The sequence below is a fragment of the Aedes aegypti genome, chromosome 3 (assembly GCF_002204515.2).
Source record: "Aedes aegypti strain LVP_AGWG chromosome 3, AaegL5.0 Primary Assembly, whole genome shotgun sequence".
NCBI lineage: Eukaryota > Metazoa > Arthropoda > Insecta > Diptera > Culicidae > Aedes > Aedes aegypti.
Window position 1 is genome coordinate 245,186,562 of NC_035109.1, and position 25,258 is coordinate 245,211,819.

Genomic DNA, 25,258 nt, shown 5'->3' on the forward strand with positions numbered 1-25,258 from the left:
TTCCAATAAATTAATGTTAAATATCTAGGGCTCATGCTATATAACAATTAAACTTTCAAAAATCACATTGAGGGCATTTAAGCCAAATGTAACAAATATATGAAAACAAATATATATATATATATATAAAACAAATGTATAAAAAACTGTGTTTTAAAAACAAGCTTTTGATCCTCAAACAAATGTTCAGGCCAGTCATGTTGTAGTACTTTTCTGAAAAGATATAGTTTGGAAAGAAAAATGATGCAAGTGATTTTTGAATAATGAGGAATGATGCTTCTGGTATTAGTTTGGTCGTTGAAAATTAATACTATATTTTTATTTTGCGATTTTTATGGAAACAACAACTTGTGGCTAATGCTTGCATTCCGTACAAATTTAAAAACTGGAAGGACTTTTCTTAAAATGCAGAAGCATAGAATTTATCATTTTTTTGTAAAAAATAATACTGACGTTGGTAATCTTTCCATAAAAATAAAATTTCACGCAGATTGAGTTTTATTCGACGCGAATTTAATATCGGTCGGCCCAAATTTAGAGCGAAAAAATATTTTGGATTTCCCAGAACAAACCAATTTTTTGCAATTTTAAAGTTGTTGAGGGTGCATTTCACTCCAGGTTCCCTCAAACGAGATGAATGCTAAGACTGACCATTTCACCATTTCGATGGTGTGCCTTCATTAGCTCACACTCCTTCATTTTTCTCTCGAATGGTTTGCACTATTGGTGCGGAATTTCTCTCTGTACCGCGTTGGGTTTGCACATCCGAACCTCGCCAACAAGTAACACATGCTGCTCGATGGTGATAGTAAATAATATGCAATGATTGTAATGTATAGTGCAGGATTGAAGAAGAGGCCTTATCGTGTCTGTCCCGAGACTTGTATGAGTTGGCTCGGCAGAGACGTTTGTTCAGTCGTATAAGGTTTCGCAGTTTTTTTTGTATGATTTTTTAGTGATTTGTTTTGGTCCCGGACCGACAAGTTATCGCTTTGGTTCTTCGATCTCGTGCGCGGAATAGTATCTTCAGTTAGTTCCGTAATTTTCTAAGAATATTGGTTTAGTTTCGTTCGTGTGATGTTTGCGCGTTATTATTATCAGTTCCGTTTGATTGATTTTGAAGTGCATCGTTTCGTTTAGTTTCGTGAAGTGAAAATCATTTGAATGTGCTGTGTTATCATTAGGTAGTGCTTTCACTTTCGTTTCGTTTTGATGATTTCGGTTTCTTCTTTTTGCTGTGTTCATGTGCTGAAGAGAACACAATTGTGCAGTTTGATTAATTATTTTAGTGCGAAATAATAACGATGAACAATTTTTTCCTAAGTCTTCGAAATAAGCTTACAATGCCGCTCAGAGGAAGCCCCGGCGGTCGTGGGAGTAACACGACTGAGTATGAAGGTCTTTTGCTGGATGAAAGTGATGAACGTAAGTTTGATTCTCTGTTTTTACTACAAGTCACAATTTGGTCGTTATTGTTAGGCGAGATTTCGCTACACTTTAGAGGTTTCCCGATAAATTTAGACCGTGACCTATATCGCAAACAAACAACCGCTTCTCAGGGACGCTGATACAAAAAATAAAATAATATATACTTCAAATGACGATTTTAGCGATTTATTTGCAAAATTTCCCTTAAGATAACAATGTGCAATAATGTACGCTTATGCGACTGATTCCGAAGGCATGGAATTATTTGCAATTGAGTTAACCCTTTAGGGCAAGTGCACAATTTCTCCGGTTGTAGGCTAGTATTGCATGTACATATTTGAACTGTTTACCACTCTATTATATACACATAAATGTCTCAGAAAGTGTTTTAATACTGAAATCATCAAGTTATATGCGGCATGGCGTTGACCAGTACGCTTCTTGATAAAGAATCTAAGGGATTATTGATAGTTAGGGGGCAGTCAAATATATTAAATGATTTGTGTTAGTATGGACATTTGGTAGAATCACATACACTGTATGTGCACGTTATATTATTGGAGCTACATTTCTGCGCTCCTAAGACAAATCTACCAAAATCAGCTGATCGAGTGCGTCAATGTGTGTTAAGTTTGCAGCATACATCTGGGATGGATTGGGGTATGATCACTGTTCGTGTACGATGTTATTTTTGAAGCCGGCTGCAGTTCAACATCTTAGAAAGATATTATTATTGATCAATAGGCAGTGTGCATTTTTTGCGGCAAATCAGGGATTCTTTTAGTAATTTCTGCAGGAACCAAGTAGGGTAAAAGCACCGGATTTGGCGAGCCTAAGAGAAAATGTCAATAAAAAAAATAAATGGGTAGCTGTATTTATACTACAAATATGTCAAATGCAAGCTTTTAATCCATATTATGTGTGTAAAATATCAAAACTGAGCTACGACCATATTTTCGCTTTGAAAATCCTGTTGGTCAATATAGGCCATCGGAACCAGTTTCGGCCAGAGATTTATCTTCGGTTCCTGAATTGGCCAATCGCATTGATTTCTCATGAGAGTGGCCAAATAAGCAGTGTTGTTCAGACTCATTTCCCCGAAAATAACATTTTCCGAAGCCACGAACTACTACAACCATGCTCTATCCTCCTAAGATAGAAAAGCAGATGGTTAAGCTTGAGTACTGCACACAAAATCGATCAATTTTGATCCCAGAGAGCCACAATTCAAGTTTCGGTGAAATGAAATGAGTGAGTGAGTGAGTGCGAATCATTTTACCGAAACTTGAATTGCGGCCCACCGAGATCGAAACTGTCGGATCCCATGTGCAACACTCAAGCCCAACCACCTCCCCCTTCATCTCAGGAATACAACGCACAGTTATAACAGTTCATGGCTTCATAATTCGAATTTCGGGGAAATGAGTCTGGTCAACACTGCAATAAGGAGTGCCCTGGCCAAATTGGGTGTATGGGAGTTAAAATTATAAGAAAAATGAGTTGTTTTTCTTATGTTTTGAGCCAATTTGGACGAGTAAATGAATGTAGCTCTATCATGTGAATGTGATCTACTGAACACAAAAGGTTTCATGCTGATTGGCTATGTAAAACGGTGTATAATCTCCTATGGCTACAACTGGCGTATGGCCAAAACCGGAGCTTCTACCCTACTCGTTATGGAAATACGGTAGAAATTTGTTTAGGAATCTTTTATTGAGTTTCAATGCAAATTCTACCGGAATCTATCAAGAAATTACCTTATAATACTTCACATAATATTCTATGGTATTTATTTTTAGAAATTTTATCATCAAGGCTTCCCAAAATGTCATATTTTTGCCGAAAGAAAAATCTCAATTTCATATCTGTTTGAATTATGTTGATATTTTATTTAATTTTTCAAAGACTGACACTTCATGCATATTTAAAAAAATGCGTCATGATATTCTTCTTGGAGAATTTTTTAGTCCAAATAACAAACAATCTTATGCCACATATTCTACTAGAAATCATTGAAAAATGTCGTCAATTTTGCAGGAATCTGCCAAAAATAACTGTTATGAAATTCCATAGAATTCTGCCACCGATGATCGTAAATGTGCAAAATACGTAAGCGTTATGCTCTGTCCGAAATACTCTGTTATCTCAAAATCGATTTTTTTGATTTATGTTTTTTTCTGAAAGAACCCGACAATCAACTCTCAATGAGTTTTCAAAGTTTGTCTCATAGGTGTCTCTAGACAAACTGAATAAATCCTCAATCAGTTACTACAACGAGCTGTCAATGATTGCTTCCATACAAAAGACATCATGGTCCAAATCAACGACTTTTCACTTCAGAGTCTAGTGCTAAAAACAGTAGAGAAAATCCAAAGTGAGAGCTCTTCAAATCATGGTGATTGGTGTTTTGAATTGAGTCAAGTGATGAATCCGTTCAATCGAACGTGCTGATTTTTTATCGTGTAGAATGATTTCCATATACAGTATTTGTATTGAACAACACATTTGCAACTTTTTTAATTTTCCATACAAAATCATCAACTTTGGTTGGCTATTTGTCAGTTGTTCATGGACCGATTTGAATGAAATTATCACAGCATTTACAACATAGCTTGAATTTCGACATATATTTTTGAGTATTATTCCAATCAGCTCAAAAATAATAACGGTTTGAATGAAGTGAAATTTTTGGCGAAAAAATATAAACGTTTTATCTGAAAATGTGAAAGCCCTACGTAATAGTTATTTATGTAACAAGTTGTAAAATGATGATTTTTTCAGCACGAGTTGTACATTTATCCAATGAAGCTCGCCGAGTTGAATAAATACAACGAGTGCTGAAAAATTGAGTTTTGCAACGAGTTGCATACAACATTTTTTGCAATTACGAAAAATGCCGTTTAAGCTGGATCATTTCCAGAAGCACAAACAAATATTTCAACAGAAACCACGTGGGCATACATCCATGTGTAGTATCATTTCAGTATTTTTCAATCGCGTTGGTTGCGACATAGTATCTACGAATGTTTATTCTGGTTCACATGAATGTGACATTATACAGATTCATATTCCTTGTTGGAGGACAGAATAGGTAACTGTAACTGTACGCCCCCAGTAGCGGGTTCTGCTGTCACTTCTACGAATGCTGGACGATCCGTTCTTAAACCAGTATTGGAAAATCGGTCAATCGTTAGAAAATACAGTTCGCCGAAAATTGATTTTTCTCGGTATCCATGGAAAATACCATGCTTCGGAAGTAGGGCGTATTAGAATGCATCCGGGTGCGAATCGAATGCACCACTTCCGAAGATATCTCGTATAGACTCTGAGAGAAATCCAACTTCGGCGAGATATCTTTTTATCGCGCCGACAATATCCCCAGTCTTGCATCTGGACCGCACATTAGATGTAGAATCAGATGCTATGGCAGAATAGACGGCTCACGCCTTTCAAACAGAACTGAAAAGTCCTACTGTTCAGCACTGAAACCAATGCCAATTTTTTTTTTTTTGGTAGGAAAAGCAGGCCATTATGTTGTGCATCTTAACAATGAAAAGTTGATTGCAACGGAAACGCAAAAAATTACTTTTTGCTATTCCGTTGCAAATAAATCAACTTTTCATTGAGAAGTTGATCAACATAACGGCCTACTTTTCCTACCAAATAAAACAGTGCTGAAAAGTGCTACTTTTCAGCACTCTTTTCGGTGCTGAAAAGTAGCACTTTTCAGTACTGTTTTGGTAGGCGTCAACCGAACAACCCAGTGTCCTAGTCTCTTCATGCCATGCTTATTGTGCGCGGCGTGTAAGTCGAGACGAGTCGTTCTCACCACGGGTGACGTGATGCGACTAATGTTAATCAAATGGAAGCGAGTCGACACCTCACCGACTCGTCTTGCCTTATATGCCGCACAGAAAAAGCACAATTGCATTTGATTCTTGAGTTTGTTGTATGTCTGGCGTGAGGTGAGAATTGTCGGTGTCCTATAGCGAGGTGACAATTCTCGACTCGAGCGAAGTGACTTTCCATTTGGTTTACACGGCGAGTCACTTCACTAGAGTCTACATCCGTTGTACGATCAAGCTCCGACACAGGTTGGCGATACTGATGTGGTGTCGGATAGTCCAGCATTTGTAGTCACTGTGCTTTCTTACCTGTTCATTCATCTAATAGGGAATATAGATCTACATGATACCGATGGGAACGAGAAGAATTGTGACATTCATGGGTACTACTGTGTCACAGCCTACGTGATTGAAAAATACTGAATTGAAACTACGCATGGCTGTATGCCCATGTGGGTTCTTTTGCAATGTTTGTTTGTGCTTTTAGAGTTCATCGAGTTGAAACGGCATTTTTCGAAATAGCAAAAAATGTTGTATGCAACTCGTTGCAAAACTCGATTTTTTCAGCACTCGTTGTATTTATCCAACTCGGCGAGCCTCGTTGGATAAATGTACAACTCGTGCTGAAAAAATCATCATTTTGCAACTTGTTGCATAAATAACTATTTTAGCTAACTTTTTCGCTGCTCATGAAAGTATAACTATCGCACTACGGATTTTCGAACCAACACATTTTTCCATCGGAATATTTATGATTCAAAATATACTTTAATATGCATATTGAACTTAACACATTTTGTTTGAAAATGTTGTGGGAAAGTATGAAGTTAGCTTAGCTTAGACTGACTACACATATGAATGGTTGCTATTCCGTGATTGACCTAAGTCAGTGAAAATGCACAAAGAATCAACTAGAAGTTCGGCTGGGTTTGGCCATAATCTTCTTCAGTGTGCATAATTCAGTGCCTCTATTTATACAGGGTTAATGACGACGCCGGCCACGTCCTTGCAGTCATGTGAGATTGGGGGAAGGAATGTTAGTGTGTAACCTTTGCTATTGACAATTCGAGTGACAATTAGAAGTTCGGCAGTTAAAACTTCGGCGAAGTTCGGCGTCGGCATTCTAATTTGGTGCTTCGCCGACGCATAGGGATTGCCTTTGTCGACGTAGCACTTCGGTAGAATGCCGACGCCGAACTTTGGCGAACTTTCTGTGATATTTCATTTCTCTTATGAACTTCGGTCTAAAGTTAATCTGAAGGCACAATATTTGGAGAGCGTGTTTGCCGCTGCATCACCACAAAGGTTACTGGGAGGGATGGTTGTTAATGGGGAGGATCGTTGGGTCAAAGAATTCACTTTGATAAGCGATTAGACCATGATAAATAATTATTTGTGATATATAAACATGTTTATATGTAAATATAATATTGTCATTATATATGAACAATTTCTATGTAGATGAAAATTATGCCGACACTTGAGGTGACGAACCATTCAAAGTTTGTTGAACAAATACCTAAATGGAACATTCCTAACACTCTTATTCTTATGCCGACACTTAAAGTGGCGAACCATCCAAAGTTTGTTGAATAAAGTGAACCTTTCGCATGTCTACACTTGTAGTGTCGAACCATTCAAAGTTTTTTTTAATTACAAAAATATAGGTAAAAGAAAAAGGGTGTCATGAAAATTAAAAAAAACATAAATAATTCATGAATCAGAGTTTATGTCGACACTCACAGTGACGAACCATTCATAGTTTGTTGAAAAATCATATTTACGTCCCACCGTTGTAACGATTAATTGTGAATTCATACATATTTTATAGATTAGAAATAGTAGCTTGAAACGAGCTCACCAATTGAACCGTCATTCTTGACTGAGCAGCAACAATCCACTTTCAGCTTCACTAGTTTGCTCGGCTTTCTTGACTAGTTTTCTCGGGCTTTCTTGACGCACTGCCCAGGAGCAAGTTCTTCTTGGCATTACGGTCCCACTAGGACAGAGCCGGTTACTCAGCGTAGTGTTCTAAGAGCACTTCCACAGTTATTAACTGAGAGCTTTCTTTGCCAAAGTTATCATTTTCGCATTCGTATATCGTGTGGCAGGTACGATGACACTTTATGCCCAGGGAAGTCAAGGAAATTTCCATTTCGAAAAGATCCTGGACCGACCGGGAATCGAACCCAGACACCTTCAGCATGGCTTTCCTTGCAGCCGCGGACTCTAACCACTCGGCTAAAGAAGGCCGCCCAGGAGCAAGCTTCAAGATCGAAGGATCAAAAAGAACTAATCGAACGCGGCACTTTTTCACTTTACTCATCCGACGCGCAACATGTTTGATCCTGCCCTCATCACCCGCCCCCGCAGGAGCAAGCGTCAAGGTCGAAAGATCAAACACTACTTACAGACCGCGAACTTTTTCACTTCTAACTACCGACGCGCGACATGTTTGATCCTCCCTCATCGCCCGCCCCCGCAGGAGCAAGCGTCAAGGTCGAAAGATCAAACGCTAATCATTGAAAATTTGAATTCGATATGAGTTGAAAAAAAAAAAGAGTTCGTAACAGATTTTGCGGCGAACGCATATCGTTCGCGGAAGGCAAGCTTAAGTTACCACGGTCATTACTCATTACCTTACACCTTCATCTCTGAGAGCTACAGATTTAAGGCAGATTCCTTTTAGAGATATGGGTCAAATATCTGTGTAACAATATTTTCTGGCGTGCTTGTCATGCTTATCCTTATAATTTGTTGAATTGAACCAGTTTTGATAATCTTGACAATATTTTGATTACGTCTCATTTCACTTTTATAAATTTCTTAAATACTGCTATTCAGGATTCCTATGAATATGTAAGTTTCTTCTTCAGAATTTGTGATACTCTTTCTAGATTTGTGAAAGACCATTTTGATTGCTTTTTTATGTAAGAGCTTTTTCTTGGTAAGAATTATGTTCCTAAAAGCAATCGATCCAGCAAAATGAAATTTGCTGGATCATTCAGCAAATCAAATCCTCATAAAAATGACAGCAGGTTTGCTGAACATCCAGCAAAGAACATTTCAATTTGCTGAATGATCAGCACTTACTTATTTGTTACTCTTGTTCGATTTCATGCTGGTTTAAAGCAATTTAGGGCCGCCAAGCTCTGATTTAAGCAAAATTTAAGTAAAGTTCGTCAACAAAAACATAGAAAATGTTATTCCGTTGCTATAAACATTTATTTTCGAAATAAAAAAAAATCCTAAATTTTCTGCGCTTCGGTAGGAAAAAGTAAAGCCCCGTTGGTCGCTCCAGTATTGTTATCCTGGAAATAAACACTTGAGTTATATATCAATAATTAATGTTTCATTAAATATTGTACTTACTCAGATATACAAAAAAGGGCGACTAAAAGATTGTTTTTCTCACAAACCCAGCCTCCATGCTGTGCTTGCAAATGAAAGTGGGAGAATTTTTTTCTCTTTTTAAGTTTCTCGGTTGACAAGTACAACTGTTACTGGAAATCAGTAATTATGTTTACTGGTTTACGGCAAAATTTCTAACCAATTGCTGATTATCTATCACCTGTCATATAAATTCCTGAAAATCAGTAAACCTGAGGGTGTTGACAATTATTTAGCAAGTTGAATTGCTGAATTCCAGTAAATAAGAAGTAGAAAGTAGAATTTATGCTTCAAATTGGAATATCTATAATTTGGGCAGCTAAGATAGAATGAAGTAATATTTGCAAATTTGTTTGACAAGTAAACATCGCATTCAATTTTGAGAACCGTTTTCTTTACGATATTAGATTGTATTTCAATAGCAAACAAGTTCTCTAGTGAATTATATTCCATTCTAATTTGTGTATCATACTCAGGGCGGAAATCTTCCAGATCAACAGCCAACAGATAGGTTTAGGCATTTGTCGGCATGAATAATAAAAAAAGCCTCTAATAGAACTAGCGGTACCGTAACTGTTGGGTGGATGAGGATGTTCTAATCTGATTTAAAAACGTTTGTTTAAGTAATTTCATGTTAGTTTCGTTGGCGCTCCTGTTTGGGGCGCCCTGACCGGGATCACGGTCAGTTTGAGCGCGCACCTGATTTGACGTTTTCAAATGTATACAAGTGTAACGGTCCGGGCACTTGCGGCACTGGCTTTCTCTTTTCTTCGGTAATTTTAAAGTTTTCGCGTAACGAACTTATTCCTTGATTACTTTTATATTATTAATTGGTTTTTCAATCTTGACGGAGTTTCCTTACCAGAGTAGATTCGTCACTAATCGTGTATCGTGGATCGTGAGTTGTTGGGGTAACTCGGACCTTCTTCCCGTAGAGGCTGGGCACACCGACTATGTAGACACCGGACGACACCGACAATCGTACACACCAACTACACAAAACCGTTAAACTGGGGTCCCCACCGCCAGCGATCGGGGTGTTTTATCGCGCTCCCGCGGGGAACTCAAACTCCCAATCTGAAAATAAAGAGAGAAAAGAGAAAAGCCAAAAGGGCCTGTTCACAAATTTCATAACGCTAATGGGGGTGGGTGGGTGTCCTCAAAATGTTACAGTTCATACAAAATTTGTAAAATATTCATACAGAAAGCGTTACAAGGGGGTGGGTGGGTATCAAAAATTCCTATTTTTGGCGTTATGAAATTTGTGAATGAACCCAAACGAGCGTCGCTCTGCCTCGATTAGTGCAGCCATGTGACCGAGACCTTGTTGGGGCGTTCAGTCAGCGCTGTCGGGTGACACACAAAGATTAAAACAAAAACATTCTCCGGCATTGGAGCACGTTAACCAGCAACAAGCAGTAAGGTTCTTCTCTTCTGCTTACATCGCTTGTTTCTAGTTAACCTAGTGAAAACCCACATCTGATGTAATCCACTAACTTGCGTGGAACGTCATCGGAAAATAAAAGGGTTCTTTCTTAGATCAATGGTGATCATTGATCTTTCGAATTATTCAATACGGGGAGGGGAATGCTTCCTTCGGTCGGTAGGATCGCTACACATCGCTGCATCCCAATGCAGGGGTGGCATCGAAAAACTGTTGCAAAATCACCACGCTAATACCCATAGGGTTGAACAAACTGTGCCGCATCTCGAATTATTTTTCAAAATGTGGTGAGTATCCATGTTTTTAAACAATTGTAAGAAAATCAGAAGTGCATATAAACAAAATCTGAAAGCGTTAATATTCATTAAAAATGATTGTCTTTCGAAAAAAAAAAAAATACAAAAATTGGGGGTCTGATCTGACGGAAATGGTCTATTGACATAAAAATGAAATTTGGAATTTTCATAATTCAACCAAAAAGCATTGAACCGCATAAATTAAATGTGAATTGTCCTGCGCTCCTGCACACTGAGATATCGTCAACCTAAATCATTCCCACAAATGGTTACTGCAAGCAGTTATTAGTTGAGTTTGTAACTTTATAGGAAATATTGGGCCTTACGTGGTCATTGCAAGCAGTACTTAGTTGAGTTTGTAACTTAAGGTGACCAGACTGCGTCAAATCTAATTGTTTGACTAAACTGAGCAATTAGTTCATGATTAAGACCTAAAATGTTTGTAGAATACACATCCAATATGAAAAATGTTTAATTGGGAACGAGATCTGACAGGGTGTCCCGCGTTTCGCGGGACATATATGGTCACTTTATTGTAACTTTATAGAATATAGAATAGAAACCACAAGTCATTTGTTCACTGTAGTTAATTGACCTGTACTTACAACAATGATTGTTGTATTTTTTATCAATATATGAAATTTTGTCCCGCTTTGAAGCAAAATATATCTGGTCACTTTAAGCATAAGCATAGATGACCGTACAATTCGTAGTTGCTACTCCGAGATTGACCAGAACAATCGAAGTTGCACAGGGAATTAATGAATGGGGCTTGGGATAAGCTTGGTGATGCGATCCATGATATAATCACGCCTAACCGGATTCACGAAATAATTCGATAATCACATTGTACGCCGAACAAGTGTTCGTCACTCGCCCACGCAAGAGCAAGCGACGCGATCAATAGATCAAACACTACTAACTACTAACAATCCGCGGCGCTTTTTCATTTCGCTGAGCGAACAACGCGTGACAAGTTTGATCCTGCCCTCATTGCCCGCCCCCGCAGGAGCAAGGTCAAGGTCGAAAGATCAAACGCTACTAACGAACCGATCACTTTTTCACTACTTCACTACCGACGCGCGACATGTTTGATCCTGCCCTCATCGCCCGCCCCCGCAGGAGCAAGCGTCAAGGTCGAAGGATCAAACACTACTAACGAACTGATAACTCTTGCGGAACATTACTAAAGGACCTATGTACAAATGAGAGATTCTCTCCTCTCTCGTTCTTTTTCGATTATAACAGTGGAATACTAATGATTTTGGGAAGTTTTTCACTATAGATCGAAAGTCAATTCCATTGACTAGCGTTTCATACAAAAAAAAAGCAACAGAAGAGGTTAATGTGACTCAGTTATGAAAGAGAAAGTAAACAAAGAGAGCCTCTCAATGTTAGATAGGTCCTTTAGTAATGTTCCGCGAGAACTGTTTGACTATTTCACTCAGGGTTGCCACATTTAAATCTGTATTTTTTCTTTTAATTATCTGTATTTCTGTATCCTAGAACAAAATATCTGTATTCTTAATCTGTATGCTTCAAAATTAAGCTAGAAGTTAAAATTATGCAGGAAATTCATAAAAATACCAATCATTTGTAACTACATTGCGGAATTGTCGCATCAAAGGTTATATTATAGAGTCTTCAAAAATAAAAAATTTCATTTTACACAAAAATCTGCATAAATCTGTATTATTTTGACCATATTCTGTATACAGAATCTGTATATCTGTATTTTAACAAAAATCTGTAATCTGTATATACAAATTCTTGGTCACAAAATATTCGAGAAAATCTGTAAAATACAGATAAATCTGTATATGTGGCAACCCTGATTTCACTACCGACGTGCGACCTGTTTGATCCTGCCCTCACACCCGATGTCACGTGAGCACCTTTCAATCTGATTGAATATAAAGCTTTGAAAAACGCAACGTTTTACTTTTTCCAATAAAAATTAATATTTAGTGCATAGAAAACTGTGACCCTTTTTCCATGTTTGTCAGGAAAGATCGAAAGTACACAACAAAAGAAAACTAGCGATTTCCCCCAAGCCTGCCTTGATTATTGTTGGCAAGCTGGAGTTATCTTGCAGTTCAAGCAAACGTTGTTCTATATTTCGTGTGTAGTATCTGTGCCTCCCTCCCAGGTCAAAATCTGGGAGGGAGAAACCGATACGAAACTTATGTACGTCAAGGTGAGCCGAGATTCTGTTCACTGAATGAAATCTCCCGCAACAAATTGAATGATTTCTGCTTCATCCGAGCCCCATACTTATTTTCAGACACATTCAGGATGATTTTCATCTGCGTTGAAATCATCTGTTTACATATCGCCCCGAATGAAAATCATCCAATCTTGATATGATTTCAATCCCTCTAGAAGCTGCAAAAAATCGAATGATTATCGTTCAATGATGTAAACAAACCTCATTGCATGGTAGTTTATAATTTAAAACAAATAAACAGATGTCGAATTTTCCCCATTTCTATGCAGTTTTATTGGCACTGTAACAAATAAGTGGTCATAACACAATAACTGTTCTTAGTTGCTGGAAAAGATGCTGAAGCGTACATGCTAAGAATTGTTGATTCTGGAACCGAAATACTCGAACTTAACCCTCTAATACCCAAATTTTTGTTTTCGATCTAAATATTATTTTTCGTTATCTAAAATCATTCTAAACACGGTTTGGGCAATGATTTATTTTTCTTCGCAAATTTATGAATTTTGGTTTTTGATTTTTATTATTTTTATTTTTGAACATCCCTATCCTTTTCAATTTTTTCTTGAAGCCTCTTCTGGTTACTGATTTTTGACAATAATAAAAATTTGAGATTTTACTATACTTTTGAAAATATGAATTTTTCATTTTTTTTCTGGAACATTTTTTATTTCCCGTGTAACTAACGGAAAAACAGATTTGAAATCATTTCAATACCATCAGGCTCTTCTTCTGTGATAGGTTGATCGTAGAAAAATATAAAAGGTACGATTTTTTATAATACACGTTAAATGAATCCCAGGCATTTGTAGGTTATATAAGAATACACTTTTTCAAACAATTTTCAATAATACAAAAAAGTTTCAAAAATCATAAAAAACTTTTCTTATATGCGTGTTGGGGCCCAGATAGCCGTAGCGGTAAACGCGCAGCTATTCAGCAAGACCAAGCTGAGGGTCGTGGGTTCGAATCCCTCCGGTCGAGGATCTTTTCGGGTTGGAAATTTTCTCGACTTCCCAGGGCATAGAGTATCTTCGTACCTGCCACACGATATACGCATGCAAAAATGGTCATTGGCATAGTAAGCTCTCAGTTAATAACTGTGGAAGTGCTCATAAGAACACTAAGTTGAGAAGCAGGCTCTGTCCCAGTGGGGACGTAACGCCAGAAAGAAGAAGAAGATATGCATGTTATGAGTCAAGGTTTAAGCCAAAAATAAAATCATTTTAATTTCCGAGCTACGAAAAAATACACAAAATTCCAAAGTGTACCCCGTCTAAAGGCGGGGTTGGGTATTAGAGGGTTAAGCGGTTTGTGGTTTAGGCACCCATTGAATCGAGCTATTAAGAGTGAACAAATGCTATGAAACGATATAAATGTTGATTATACCATCGTAAAACGCAATTACCTGTAGAATTCACGAAGAAGTTTCGAAGTCATCACGCTGCTGCCCCCATTAAACTAAAACTGTCAACAAGGATGATTTTCTATCTAGGATCATTAATCTTCTGTATGATAGTTAAGACAATAATTGAATGATTTTCGATTTGGGTCATAGCAGAAATTGCAATCCGTCAAAAGTCCGATGTTATTCATTTTGATTAGCATAACTCAACCACCTGATTATAGTCATACGAAAATAGATTGGACTTCATCTTAGAATTGGATGATTTTTATTCAATTGACGATGGATGCAGCATATTCCTTCATATTCATTCAAATTGTAGAATATGGAGTTTGGGACCAATGTGAATTACAAATCATTCATTTGACGGCAGAAGCTTTCGTTCAGTATTGTCAAGAACTGTCACTGTGAGCCCAGATCTTAAACAATGGACAAACATGATAAAAGCGCGTAATTCATCAAAACATATTTTTGCATTTTATCAAATGTGACAAATAATCGATTGAAAAGCTATTTACGCTGATTCAAAAGTAATGGCACGATAGCGCCTTTTATTCTGATTGAATATAAAGTATTCAATTATGAATTGTACTTTTTCCAATAAAAACGAAAATTAACTGCATACACTGATAGGCAAAATAAAGTGCCCACCTTACCAGTTTTCGAATTTCTCTCACCAAATCGGTTCAAATTAAAGTTATCACACCTAAATCTTTTGTGATATTTTATTTTTGATGTTCTTTCGAAGTTGCACTTACGAAATTTTGATAAAAAAAATAATTTTACTCAAAGAAAAAGAAAATCAATTTGTATTGAAAAAAAAAGTAGTGACAAAAAAAAGTGCCCACTTCCTTCTTGGCCCCAGAAAAGATGATTGAAGAAAAATAAAAAGCAATTTAATAGTTAATGTGTCCTCCTTTGGCCTTAAGGACTTGCTGGAGGCGCTTCGGCATGCTTTTCACCAGGTTTTGTAGGTGTTGTGGATCTAGTTCTTCCCAGGCGCGCTCCAAGGCTTCAAAATAATTATTTTTGTTGGTAACACCAGTTTTGTCAACCCTGGCATCGAGAATCACCCACAAATTCTCGATGGGGTTGAGGTCTGGGTTTTGTGGAGGCCATTCCAGCGGTTTAATCCGACAAGACAGAAGAAAGACTCGGTCTTCTTGGCAGTATGCTTCAGGTCGTTGTTCTGCTGAAATATGAATTTCTCTTCAAGGCCCGTCTGGATCAGCGAAACCTCCAGATTTTCCCGCAAGATGTTGATGTAGGAATCTGTCGTCATTATTCCGTCGATTTTCACGAGGCTTCCTACTCCACTCCATGAAAAACACAACCAGACCATCGCATTTCATCACATCACACCTCCATGTGTCACCGTTCCTTGGATGTGGCGCTCCTGAAGCTCGAGCTGTCTAACCGAAAGCGGCGGGCTCGTGTGTGATGCAGAGCGCCACATCCAAGGAACGGTGAAGCATGGAGGAGGAAATGTGATGGTCTGAGGGTGTTTTTCATGGGGTGGAGTAGGAAGCCTCGTGAAAATCGACGGAATAATGACGGCAGATTCCTACATTAATATCTTGCGGGAAAATCTGGAGGTTTCGCTGATCCAGACGGGCTTTGAAGAGAAATTTATACTTCTCTAGAACAACGACCCGAAGCATACTGGAAAGGAGACCTAGTCTTTCTTCCGGTCTTGTCGGATTAAACCACTGGAATGGCCTCCTCAAAGCCCAGACCTCAACCCCATCGAGAATTTGTGGGCGATTCTCGATGCCAGAGTTGACAAAACTGGTGTTACCAACAAAAATAATTATTTTGAAGCCTTGGAGTGCGCCTGGGAAGAACTAGATCCACAACACCTACAAAACCTGGTGAAAAGCATGCCGAAGCGCCTCCAGCAAGTCCTTAAGGCCAAAGGAGGACACATTAACTATTAAATTGCTTTTTATTTTTCTTCAATCATCTTTTCTGTGGCCAAGAAGGAAGTGGGCACTTTTTTTTGTCACTACTTTTTATTCAATACAAATTGATTTTCTTTTTCTTTGAGTAAAATTCTTTTTTTTTATCAAAATTTCGTGAGTGCAACTTTGAAAGAACATCAAAAATAAAATATCACAAAAGATTTAGGTGTGTTAACTTTAATTTGAACCGATTTGGTGAGAGAAATTCGAAAACTGGTAAGGTGGGCACTTTATTTTGCCTATCAGTGTAGAAAACTTTGGCCCTTTTTCCATGTTTGTCCAGAAAGATCGAAAGTACACAACAAAAGAAAACTAGCGATTTTCCAAGCCTGCCTTGATTGTTGTTTGCAAGCTGGAGTTATCTTGCAGTTCAAGCAAACGTTGTTCTATATTTCGTGTGTAGTATCGGTGCCTTCCTCCCAGGTCAAAACCAGTGCATCTACCCTACGAATTTGGTCGGTAGTGTGCTGCACGAAACACGCATGCATGGTTTGAGTCACTGCAACAAGTTCTGCAAAATGTTGCTAGCGCGAATGCATCTCTCTCCAACACAACACTATCGAAAGTTTCTGTTGCATCGTGTTGTAGTACGTATGCGTTGAGATTCGCGCACCATGTGTTTGTGTTGGTGTCGGTCGGTTGAGAAGTGGGAGTGAGATCACTGTGGGTAGAGAAAAATTGAAACTATTCTTCGGTTGTTGTCGGCAAAATAGCAACGCGCTCCAGTGAAAATTATTTGCTTTTCGCTTGTCTGATTATTGGAATCTGTTGGTAAATTAAAATGGTAATATTTCTAGCAGCTAGTAAATATTGAAACGGATAAGCGTTTCCGATAGATGCAAAATTAATTCGCCAGACTGATAAGGAGAAGAAAAGAGAACAGGATTTTGAACCCTGAAAGCCGATGAGATTTGTTGTGCTGCAAGTGAGACGTGAGAAAATCATCCCGGCAGTCGGCGAGCTAACACCATTTTATTATTGGGTGTAAATAAACCTTAGCAGTTTGGATTCTACAATGGTAAGCCGGTAAATTACTTATAGTAGATCAGTGATATTCAATAGAATTTCGTTTTAGGAGGTGGACAAAAACAATAGTTTCGGCAAGCTGCCGCCGTTTTCGTGCTCTGACGTTTCGTTGTCAGAAGGCCGCAACAAATGGCAAGTTTGGCTCAGAGGATTCGAAATTTGTCTTCGGGCTTGCAAAATCACGGATCCCGGAGAGAAGAGAGACATGCTGCTGGCGCAAGGTGGAATTGAACTGCAGGAAATATTTTTCAACATTCCGGAACCTGATGATGAAAAAATGGAAGACGTTGATCCGTACAAAATCGCCATCGATATGATAGATGGCTATTTTGGCCCCAGACGCCTTGAAGTCGAAGAGCGGAACCAATTTTGGTCTATGAAACCGAACTCGGATGAAAGTCTGCCCAAGTTTTTGAAGAGAGTTCAGGAACACGCTAGCAAATGCAATTTTGGGAAGACGGAGACCGAGAGTCAAAATTTTGCGGTTATCGACAAGATGCTACAGTTTCTGCCAGAACCTTTAAAGAAGAGGCTGCTTCGAGAATCAAGCTTGACAATCGATGATATGATTAAACGAATGAATGAAAGTGAAAGTTCAACCCCGGCCGCCAGTACCGGTCAAGCCAGTAAAAATAATAATTCGAATTCGCAGAAAGTCGTTAAGCCATGCAAGTTTTGTGGCAAAAATCATGGCAAAGAGCGGCAATGTCCAGCATGGAACAAAAATTGCTCAATTTGTGGCAAACCTGGGCACTTCAGTTATGTTTGTTACAGCCCCGCGGCTGCTCAAGCTGCATCGAAGAAGACGAAGAGAAGTCAAGCCTTCCTGGTAGCTAAAAAGGTACCGGGTGCAAGTCTGAAACAAGACTGGCCGAAAAATTATGCTCAAACCCATCCTGCTGGAAGTTTGAGAGGTGAGCTGGCCAAGGACAGGGTATTGAAAAAGCCATGGAAGAAGGACTATGAACATCCTTATCCTGTTGCTGGAGGGTCTAGTGACGAACTAGTCGAGGGCAGGGCGATGAAATATGCACGAAGCATGTATGGCATTGACGATATGAAAATGGATTACGCATTACCAAGGGGAACAAATTATTCGGAGTGGTCACCTTATCACCAGTGGTGATAATTCAAAAGTATGTTGTTTATTCGCATTCCAGCGGATAGCCATGTTTTACTGTAAAATGGCAGTAAACCATCAGTTCAACTTAAAACAGTACGAAAATAGAGTTTGGATATTGATTTGTTTCCAATGGCAAGTTTCAGACATCTCGATAGGCTAGTGTTATTATTTTTAAACATTCAGTAAAACATGATTCTCAGGAAATGTCATTAATATATAACATGTCTCGGAAAGATTGTTGGTGACGTATGTCTAAAAACAATAAACATCTAGCATATATTGATATAATAAATGTAATTGTATTCCAATACAAATGAAATCATACGATATCTTTCCATTTTCACGAAGAATCAAAAAGAATGCATTCACTCATCCGGTAGTTATTCTGTCCTCCGTATTCTGATCATCAACCGATGCACACAAGCGAACATCTCTGGGCTCAGCTACGCTCTACGATACCATCCTTTTCAGCTGCATTGCTATTTTTTAGCTGTTGAATGGTATCCTCAATTTCCCTCAAAGTGAGAGCTGGCTGGGGGTAGGCTTACCAGATGGTATCCTTTGGGAGGACATGTCCTCCTTTTAGATCATATGTCCTCCCGTTCTCCCTCTTGGGATGAAAATGTCCTCCTTTTTCAAGGTGAGCAAATATAATATTTGAAATCCATTCATATAATTCCCTTCTCTATTTGTTCAAATATTTCAGCATTTCTGTCTTGAATAAACTCTGCTCAAGATTCAAGCTGCAAGAATCAGGGTTAAATGAGAGTTCATTCAATTTTTTGTAGCTTATGTTGTCAAATATTGTTTAAATCGTTTTGAGCCTTATTTGTAATTTTTGTTTGATAACTATTATTGTTCCAATGTAGCGTAGCGAAGAAAACAGCTCTGATTCGGATTTATACTTTCACAAGAGTGACGTTTATTCTACTCAATCCTAGCTTGGCCTACTTGGTGAGTTATTATAATGACAGCCTACTACATCTTTCCCTTTTTCCAATATGACAAGATTTTCTTTTACATGTGTCAAGAATATAATGAAGATGATATTTATAAACCAGCCTATACTATGCATTTGTTTTAACTGGTGATAACCCTATATTTCCAAGTCATCTGTATCTGTTTTAATCAAGCCATTTTTTTTCGAGGTGGTTTCTTGATGCTTTGGTTCTTCAAACAGGTTGATAATCCTGCGTGTACATCCGAGGTACCCATACTTCTTGTTTTGCATGTTCTGTTCCTCAGCTACGATCACCTGCATAATTAAAGAGCAAACATAATTTCTCGATCCATTTCTATGCCCATAAAGGCATAACTGTCCCATATGGAAATAGTAGGAATTGGGAAAATTGCGCACGAAGTTTGAGTTTTGTATTCTCATACAAAAGTTCATAATTTTCTGGTACATTTCTGCATGCCATATTTATTTAGCATCACCGCACAAATAACTTATTTTGCTTCTAGGCATCAGCAAAAAATATAATCTTGAATACAACTCACGTTTTGCAATTGTTATTCGGGTTGAAAGTTCATATAGAGACTGTTATGCCTTTATTTTTCAATATGGGACTGCACCAGCTTCATATTTTTCCGCAACTTTTCCGAACAAAGTGTGTTAATTTTTATATGCATAGTAAAGTACATATAAAAACATGAATGTTGCGACGAAAAAAGGTGTTGGCTCGAAAATCCATATGGGACAGTTATGGTTTTATAGGCAGAATACTTTTGAATTAAATTTGAAGTCCTTTGTATATGATTGTACTATTTTACTCCGATCTCAAACACACCTTACATTAATACCCCGAATGTATCATTACCACGAATCCCAATAGTATTATAACCCTGAATTGCTCTGCCAAATTATGAGTAATGAATTATTTGTGGTTATGGTCAATTCAAGGATATTGTGTTTGGTGTGATAAGAACCAATGGCATCTGCGTCAGCTTTCTCAACAGAAGGCCATGATTTCAATCCTTTGACTATATTTTACACATAAAAAATTCAAAACGTTTATGAAACATATTCTATAGCCACCTGTCTCAAGGACGTGGCCAGAGCATCTAATGATTTAGAAAAGAAATATCAATGTCCTCCTTTTCCAAAGCCAGTCACACGAAATGTCCTCCTTTCCAAAATTTTGATCTGGTAAGCCTAGCTGGGGGCCATTGTATGAGGTTCCAGCGTAGTCATTTCTTCCGTAGCCTTGAACCTCCGTGCCTGTGGATGGGGATCAGATGTTCGTTGTAATGCTGCTTCCATCTTTCATCTTTCGATCACCTTGCGTCCTTCCAAGCACTTTTTTAAAAACCCATTTTGACAATTAAATTGTCGAACAAAGCTGTGGGAAAGAAAGTATTAACTTAACTTAGATATACATATAATTAGAGATGTACCGAATAGCACTATTCGGCCTTCGGCCGAATACCGAATAGTTGGAAAATTATTATTCGGCCAAACGAATATTCGGCCGAACATTCGGCCGAATAATGACCTAATATTCGGCCAGATAAAATCCTAATATTCGGCCGAATAACACCCGGATATTCGTCTAATTTCTGTTAAACTAAATTTGTAATCCTGGATAAAGAAAAAAAAAACGAGTTTGCTGAAGTAGGGAAAGCTTCTACGGTGAAAATTTGAACGGATTATAAATGAAAATGAATGATCGTCTTCTTAAGCTTTTGAAACTGGTTGTAGAAATCACAAAAATAGTAAATTTCAAAGTTGTTTCGTATTTCTAAAGTAAGGGAGCTGTATTCTATTGCTATCTCTTTTTATGCATTTCATGTTTTGTTAAAGAATAACCCCAATATACGTCACTAGATTTCCCATCCGACTTTTGGAAGTGTTTTAAAGACATTGGAACAAGCAGACAGGTGTCTCAAACCAAACAATATCGAAAGAATGGAAAATGCTAATATATTTTAATGGTTAACATTAACAGCATTGAGTCCATACGCTTCAAACTAGTCTATTGGTACCTTACAGCTACAGAAAAATGATTATAAAGCTATCAGTACACTATGGCAAATATTTGGCATGGATTGATACAGAGACAAACAAATGTTTGTCATCGCATAGATTTGGTTGGTGTTGAAACCTATGTTTATCTGTTGGTTTATGTCTAGCGAAATATTTGCACATTTAGCAAAGCCTATAATGTTAGTTCAAGGCTCATTTGCAGAGAATGCCTTATGTTTTGAGCAGCACCGTAGACACCTTAATGCCATACTGCCGTGAATTGCAAGTCAGTCCCATCTGCATTTTCGTCAACATTGAGTTGAGTTCAGTTTGAACATCTCTTCCAATGCTCTTTCAGCTACACTAATGAAATAATATAATTTGTTCGGAAAAATTAGGAAAAAACAGCAAGTCAAATTGTCCCATAATGAAAAGTAACCGCATATCAGTCTCACTACAGACTTTCACACCGTGGAACACAAAAATGTAACTTGTTTTGATCATCTTTATATTTTTCTCAGAAAGATATCGTAATGAAAAGCAAGTTGTGAAAGTTTCATTAAGATTGCAACATGTTCCAATCCTCTAGAATTTTTTAAATATTCGTATGGAAAACGAGTTTGAAAACTTCACAGACCATTTTCTCAATGCCTACTTTTTACAGATGGGACTGACTTGCGATTCACGGCAGCATAGATCGGAGAAATTCACACATTTTTTTTTAAATATTTGGCATCAAACTCCTTCCATAGAATGCATGAAACGAAAATTTAAATGTATCATCATTTGACTAAATTCTTTGATTTTTTTTAACTTTCCTTGATTTGTTAATTCTGTTACTATTCGGTCACTATTCGGCCTATTCGGCCGAATAACAGAATTTATTATTCGGCAGACCGAATATTCGGCAAAATCAAAATAATCGAGATATTCGGCCCGAATATTCGGCCGGCCGAATATTCGGTACATCTCTACATATAATGCATTTATCGTGGCAACAGAAGATTGCAACGATTTTTGCATAAAATTATTAATTATTTTATTCGTCATTTGTTCCAATGTTTCAATATTGAATATTCTATGTAACTCATTAGTACTACACACTTAAACAGACTCTATGAGTTCGGTAAATGAAATTACCGAAAAAGATCGGTGATCAAAAAAATTACAGACGTTTCGGTATATTCCGGCTTGATTACTGAAATCTGCGAAAAAAATTACGGTATTTCGGAGAATTGATTCAAGATTAACGATATCGGTGAAAATATTTACCGATAAATCGTTAAACAAGCTCAAGTGCGGACTTCGGTGAAATATTCTGCTGAACTGTCGGTAATGAATACCGTAGTCGGTAGCTTGGAACAAGAAACGTCAAATCCGCCATAATGGTATTTCCAATCGACTCTTGTACATAAACCGCGATCTAATATGTAGACCCGTTCCATTCCGTTTGTTTTTGGGAAATGTTCTTTAATATCTGCTTGGAAGAAGTGATTGGGAGGTGACTTTACAGGTTAGTTATTTATTTTTTGGCTCACATCTGAGCATGATCTGTAAGGGATCTGTACATATATACTTGTTGTTATAGGAATGAAAGGAGCACGACGAATATGAACCCTTCAATGATGCGCCTGAAGTCAGCAGCATTTCGTGATGGTACAGAGCATGTCGAGAGAGGGAACGTGTCCCACCAATTAAAAGAGTTGTGCCAAAAAGGAGATTATGTGTGCCATGTAAATAATTTTTTGTTGTAAAAAAAGCGTATGCATTGATTTATTACATTGCAAAAATATCTGCAATTTCGCTGCCTCAATCCAAAATAACCGATGATTCGGTAAATGCCATTACCGAGTAGAAGCGGAACTTCGGTAACCACTACCGATCTACCGGTAATTTTGACAGCTCATCCGTCGGGTTCAAATTACAGTCCTTTCGGTAATTTTGTCGTTTACCGAACGGATTACCGACCGTTCAGCTGTTGAGATTTCGGTAAACGAACTACCGACGTCGGTGATTTTTTCTAACTGTGTATACTGCCCATACTCGCAATACAGTCCCATCATGAAAATCATCGTGTCGAGAAAAAGCATTTAAACATGAGTGCCCTTTTCGTCTTTTGTCGCTACTTGTAGAAGTTGAAATTAGTAACATTGCTGAACATGTTTTCAATGCAATACAAAACAATAGTCAACAACTAAAATAAATTGAATTATTGGTTTTTAATAGCCAAATAAGGGAATTAAATCAAATGGGACTCGTTATCCGAGTATTTCTTTAGTCAAATGCAAAAATACCCGCATACCAGTCCCATTACATGGGGCTCGCTTACATTGTTATCGCGCACCTTGACACATTGATGTTCACAAACGATTCCAAGTCACTTTTTCTTCTAAAGCTGTATAGTAAATTCACTCATATATTTTAATTATAAAGCTAGGTATGCTGTTCCGCTCAAGAAAAGTAAAAATTTCTGCCCAAGAAATGGTCAAGAAATTTCATACAGTGAGCTCCATTTGAATTGACATTTCTTTTCAATTACGTACTGCGATCAAAGAAAAATGCTTTTCTTGAGCATTTCTTGCAAGAAATTTCCCACGCATCGAGATAGGCGATTACTTTTCTGTTGAAGTGCATACATCGCTTAAAAATGTACCTTAAAGTTTTTAAACTGTACGGAGGTGGTGTCAGTGATATTCAATATGGTAGGGTGATGTGCTAGTATCCATCGTATTAAGCATTGATCAGTGAGAACTGCAATTTTCCCAGTATTGCAGTTAATGATGCTGATACAAACCGATGCCAAACAACTCTTTCTCAAAACGACTTTAGCATTGTACAATAACATTTTGATAAATCTTGATCTCTTTTTGGAAATAATGCAAAGAAAATGCATCTTACCGTATTCTCAATCCGTCGTATCGTTTTCAACTCCGTCGCAATCAGTTTCCAGATTCGTCCCACAACTTACGGCTCACTGTGTGTATTGAGTGGTCAAAACACAACATGTCAACGCTATAATAAAATGTTTCACTAGAATATATAGATCTACGGGCATCTCCCTCCATTCCTTCAGCATGATGGAATATACTAATTTCCTTTAAAATTAATCAAAATTCAGCACGAACATATGAACACAATTCCTTTTGACCGTACAATTATGGCATTTGCTCACAGTACAGCGAAAATAACACAATCAAAGGAATCGTATTTTTACGTCGAGCGTCGCGCACACATTGATGCACACAAGCTTTTTTTTTCTCAGTACGACGGATTGAACTTTGTTTACATTCTTAATTATACGCGGCGGTTGAGGAAATTTCGTAAAATTTGGTGATATAGGGCAAGTGTACCATTAGTGGTGCACCTAAGGGAAAACTGCTAAAACATGGTAATAAAATCATGAAATATATGATTTTAACGTATCATTTGATAGATCTCAAATCCTTCTATCATTCAAATGTATAAAAATCACGATTCATTTGAAATTTCCTTGCAAAAAGCCTTGCACCAATAATAGGAACACTGTTCCTTTAGTGGAGGTATGTTTTAAGAATGGTTCCTTTAGTGGCGCAATCCATTGATTTCTTATGGGACCCTCCACTATGGGTACTGATGCACCACTATAGGTGCAAAGGAGCAAAAATTTTAAGCAAAATAATTAATTTCAATAGTTTTACGGTTAAATTTTATAAATATTATTCGATTACTTGCATCATTTTTGCATCGCGCATAATAGAAAAATATCACATAATCATTTATTAGCGCGAAACATGCCAAAACACACTACCTCCACTATTGGAGCTACCTTCACTAAGGGACCGTTTGCCCTATTGAAGTTCTACGGAGTGTGATTGGAATGAAATCCTTCAGTGAAGAAGTACGAAGGTTTTCCATAGTGAAAATAAGTGCCCGGCGAAGTAAGTCACCCACGGGGGCGGGAAGAAACTTGTGTTGGAAAGTGGTGTTGCTCAGTCGATCGCTAAGCATTTCTCCCAAATCGTGTTCGTCCATGCGATTCCGGTAAAAAAGTGCAAAGTGGATGATTGAACTGAAGTTATTTACCAAAATACAGTAGTTTTATAGCACTTTTGGTGTACAAGTGTACAAACCATAACAGCTTTCACAAAATTACACTTGGATAATGAATCTAT

The 25,258-nt window shown here is 37.7% G+C and overlaps 1 protein-coding gene across 1 annotated transcript in view; it reads left to right on the forward strand.

Annotated features, from left to right (window-relative positions):
* The first annotated feature begins 901 nt into the window (after window positions 1-901).
* Window positions 902-25,258, forward strand: part of LOC5566589 (probable phospholipid-transporting ATPase IA) — a 328,884-nt gene continuing 304,527 nt past the window's right edge. The window contains exons 1-2 of the mRNA XM_021853384.1: window positions 902-1,184; window positions 1,325-1,425. Of these exons, the coding sequence (XP_021709076.1) occupies window positions 1,165-1,184; window positions 1,325-1,425 (121 nt within the window). The 5' untranslated portion in view covers window positions 902-1,164. The remainder of the gene's footprint in view (window positions 1,185-1,324; window positions 1,426-25,258) is intronic.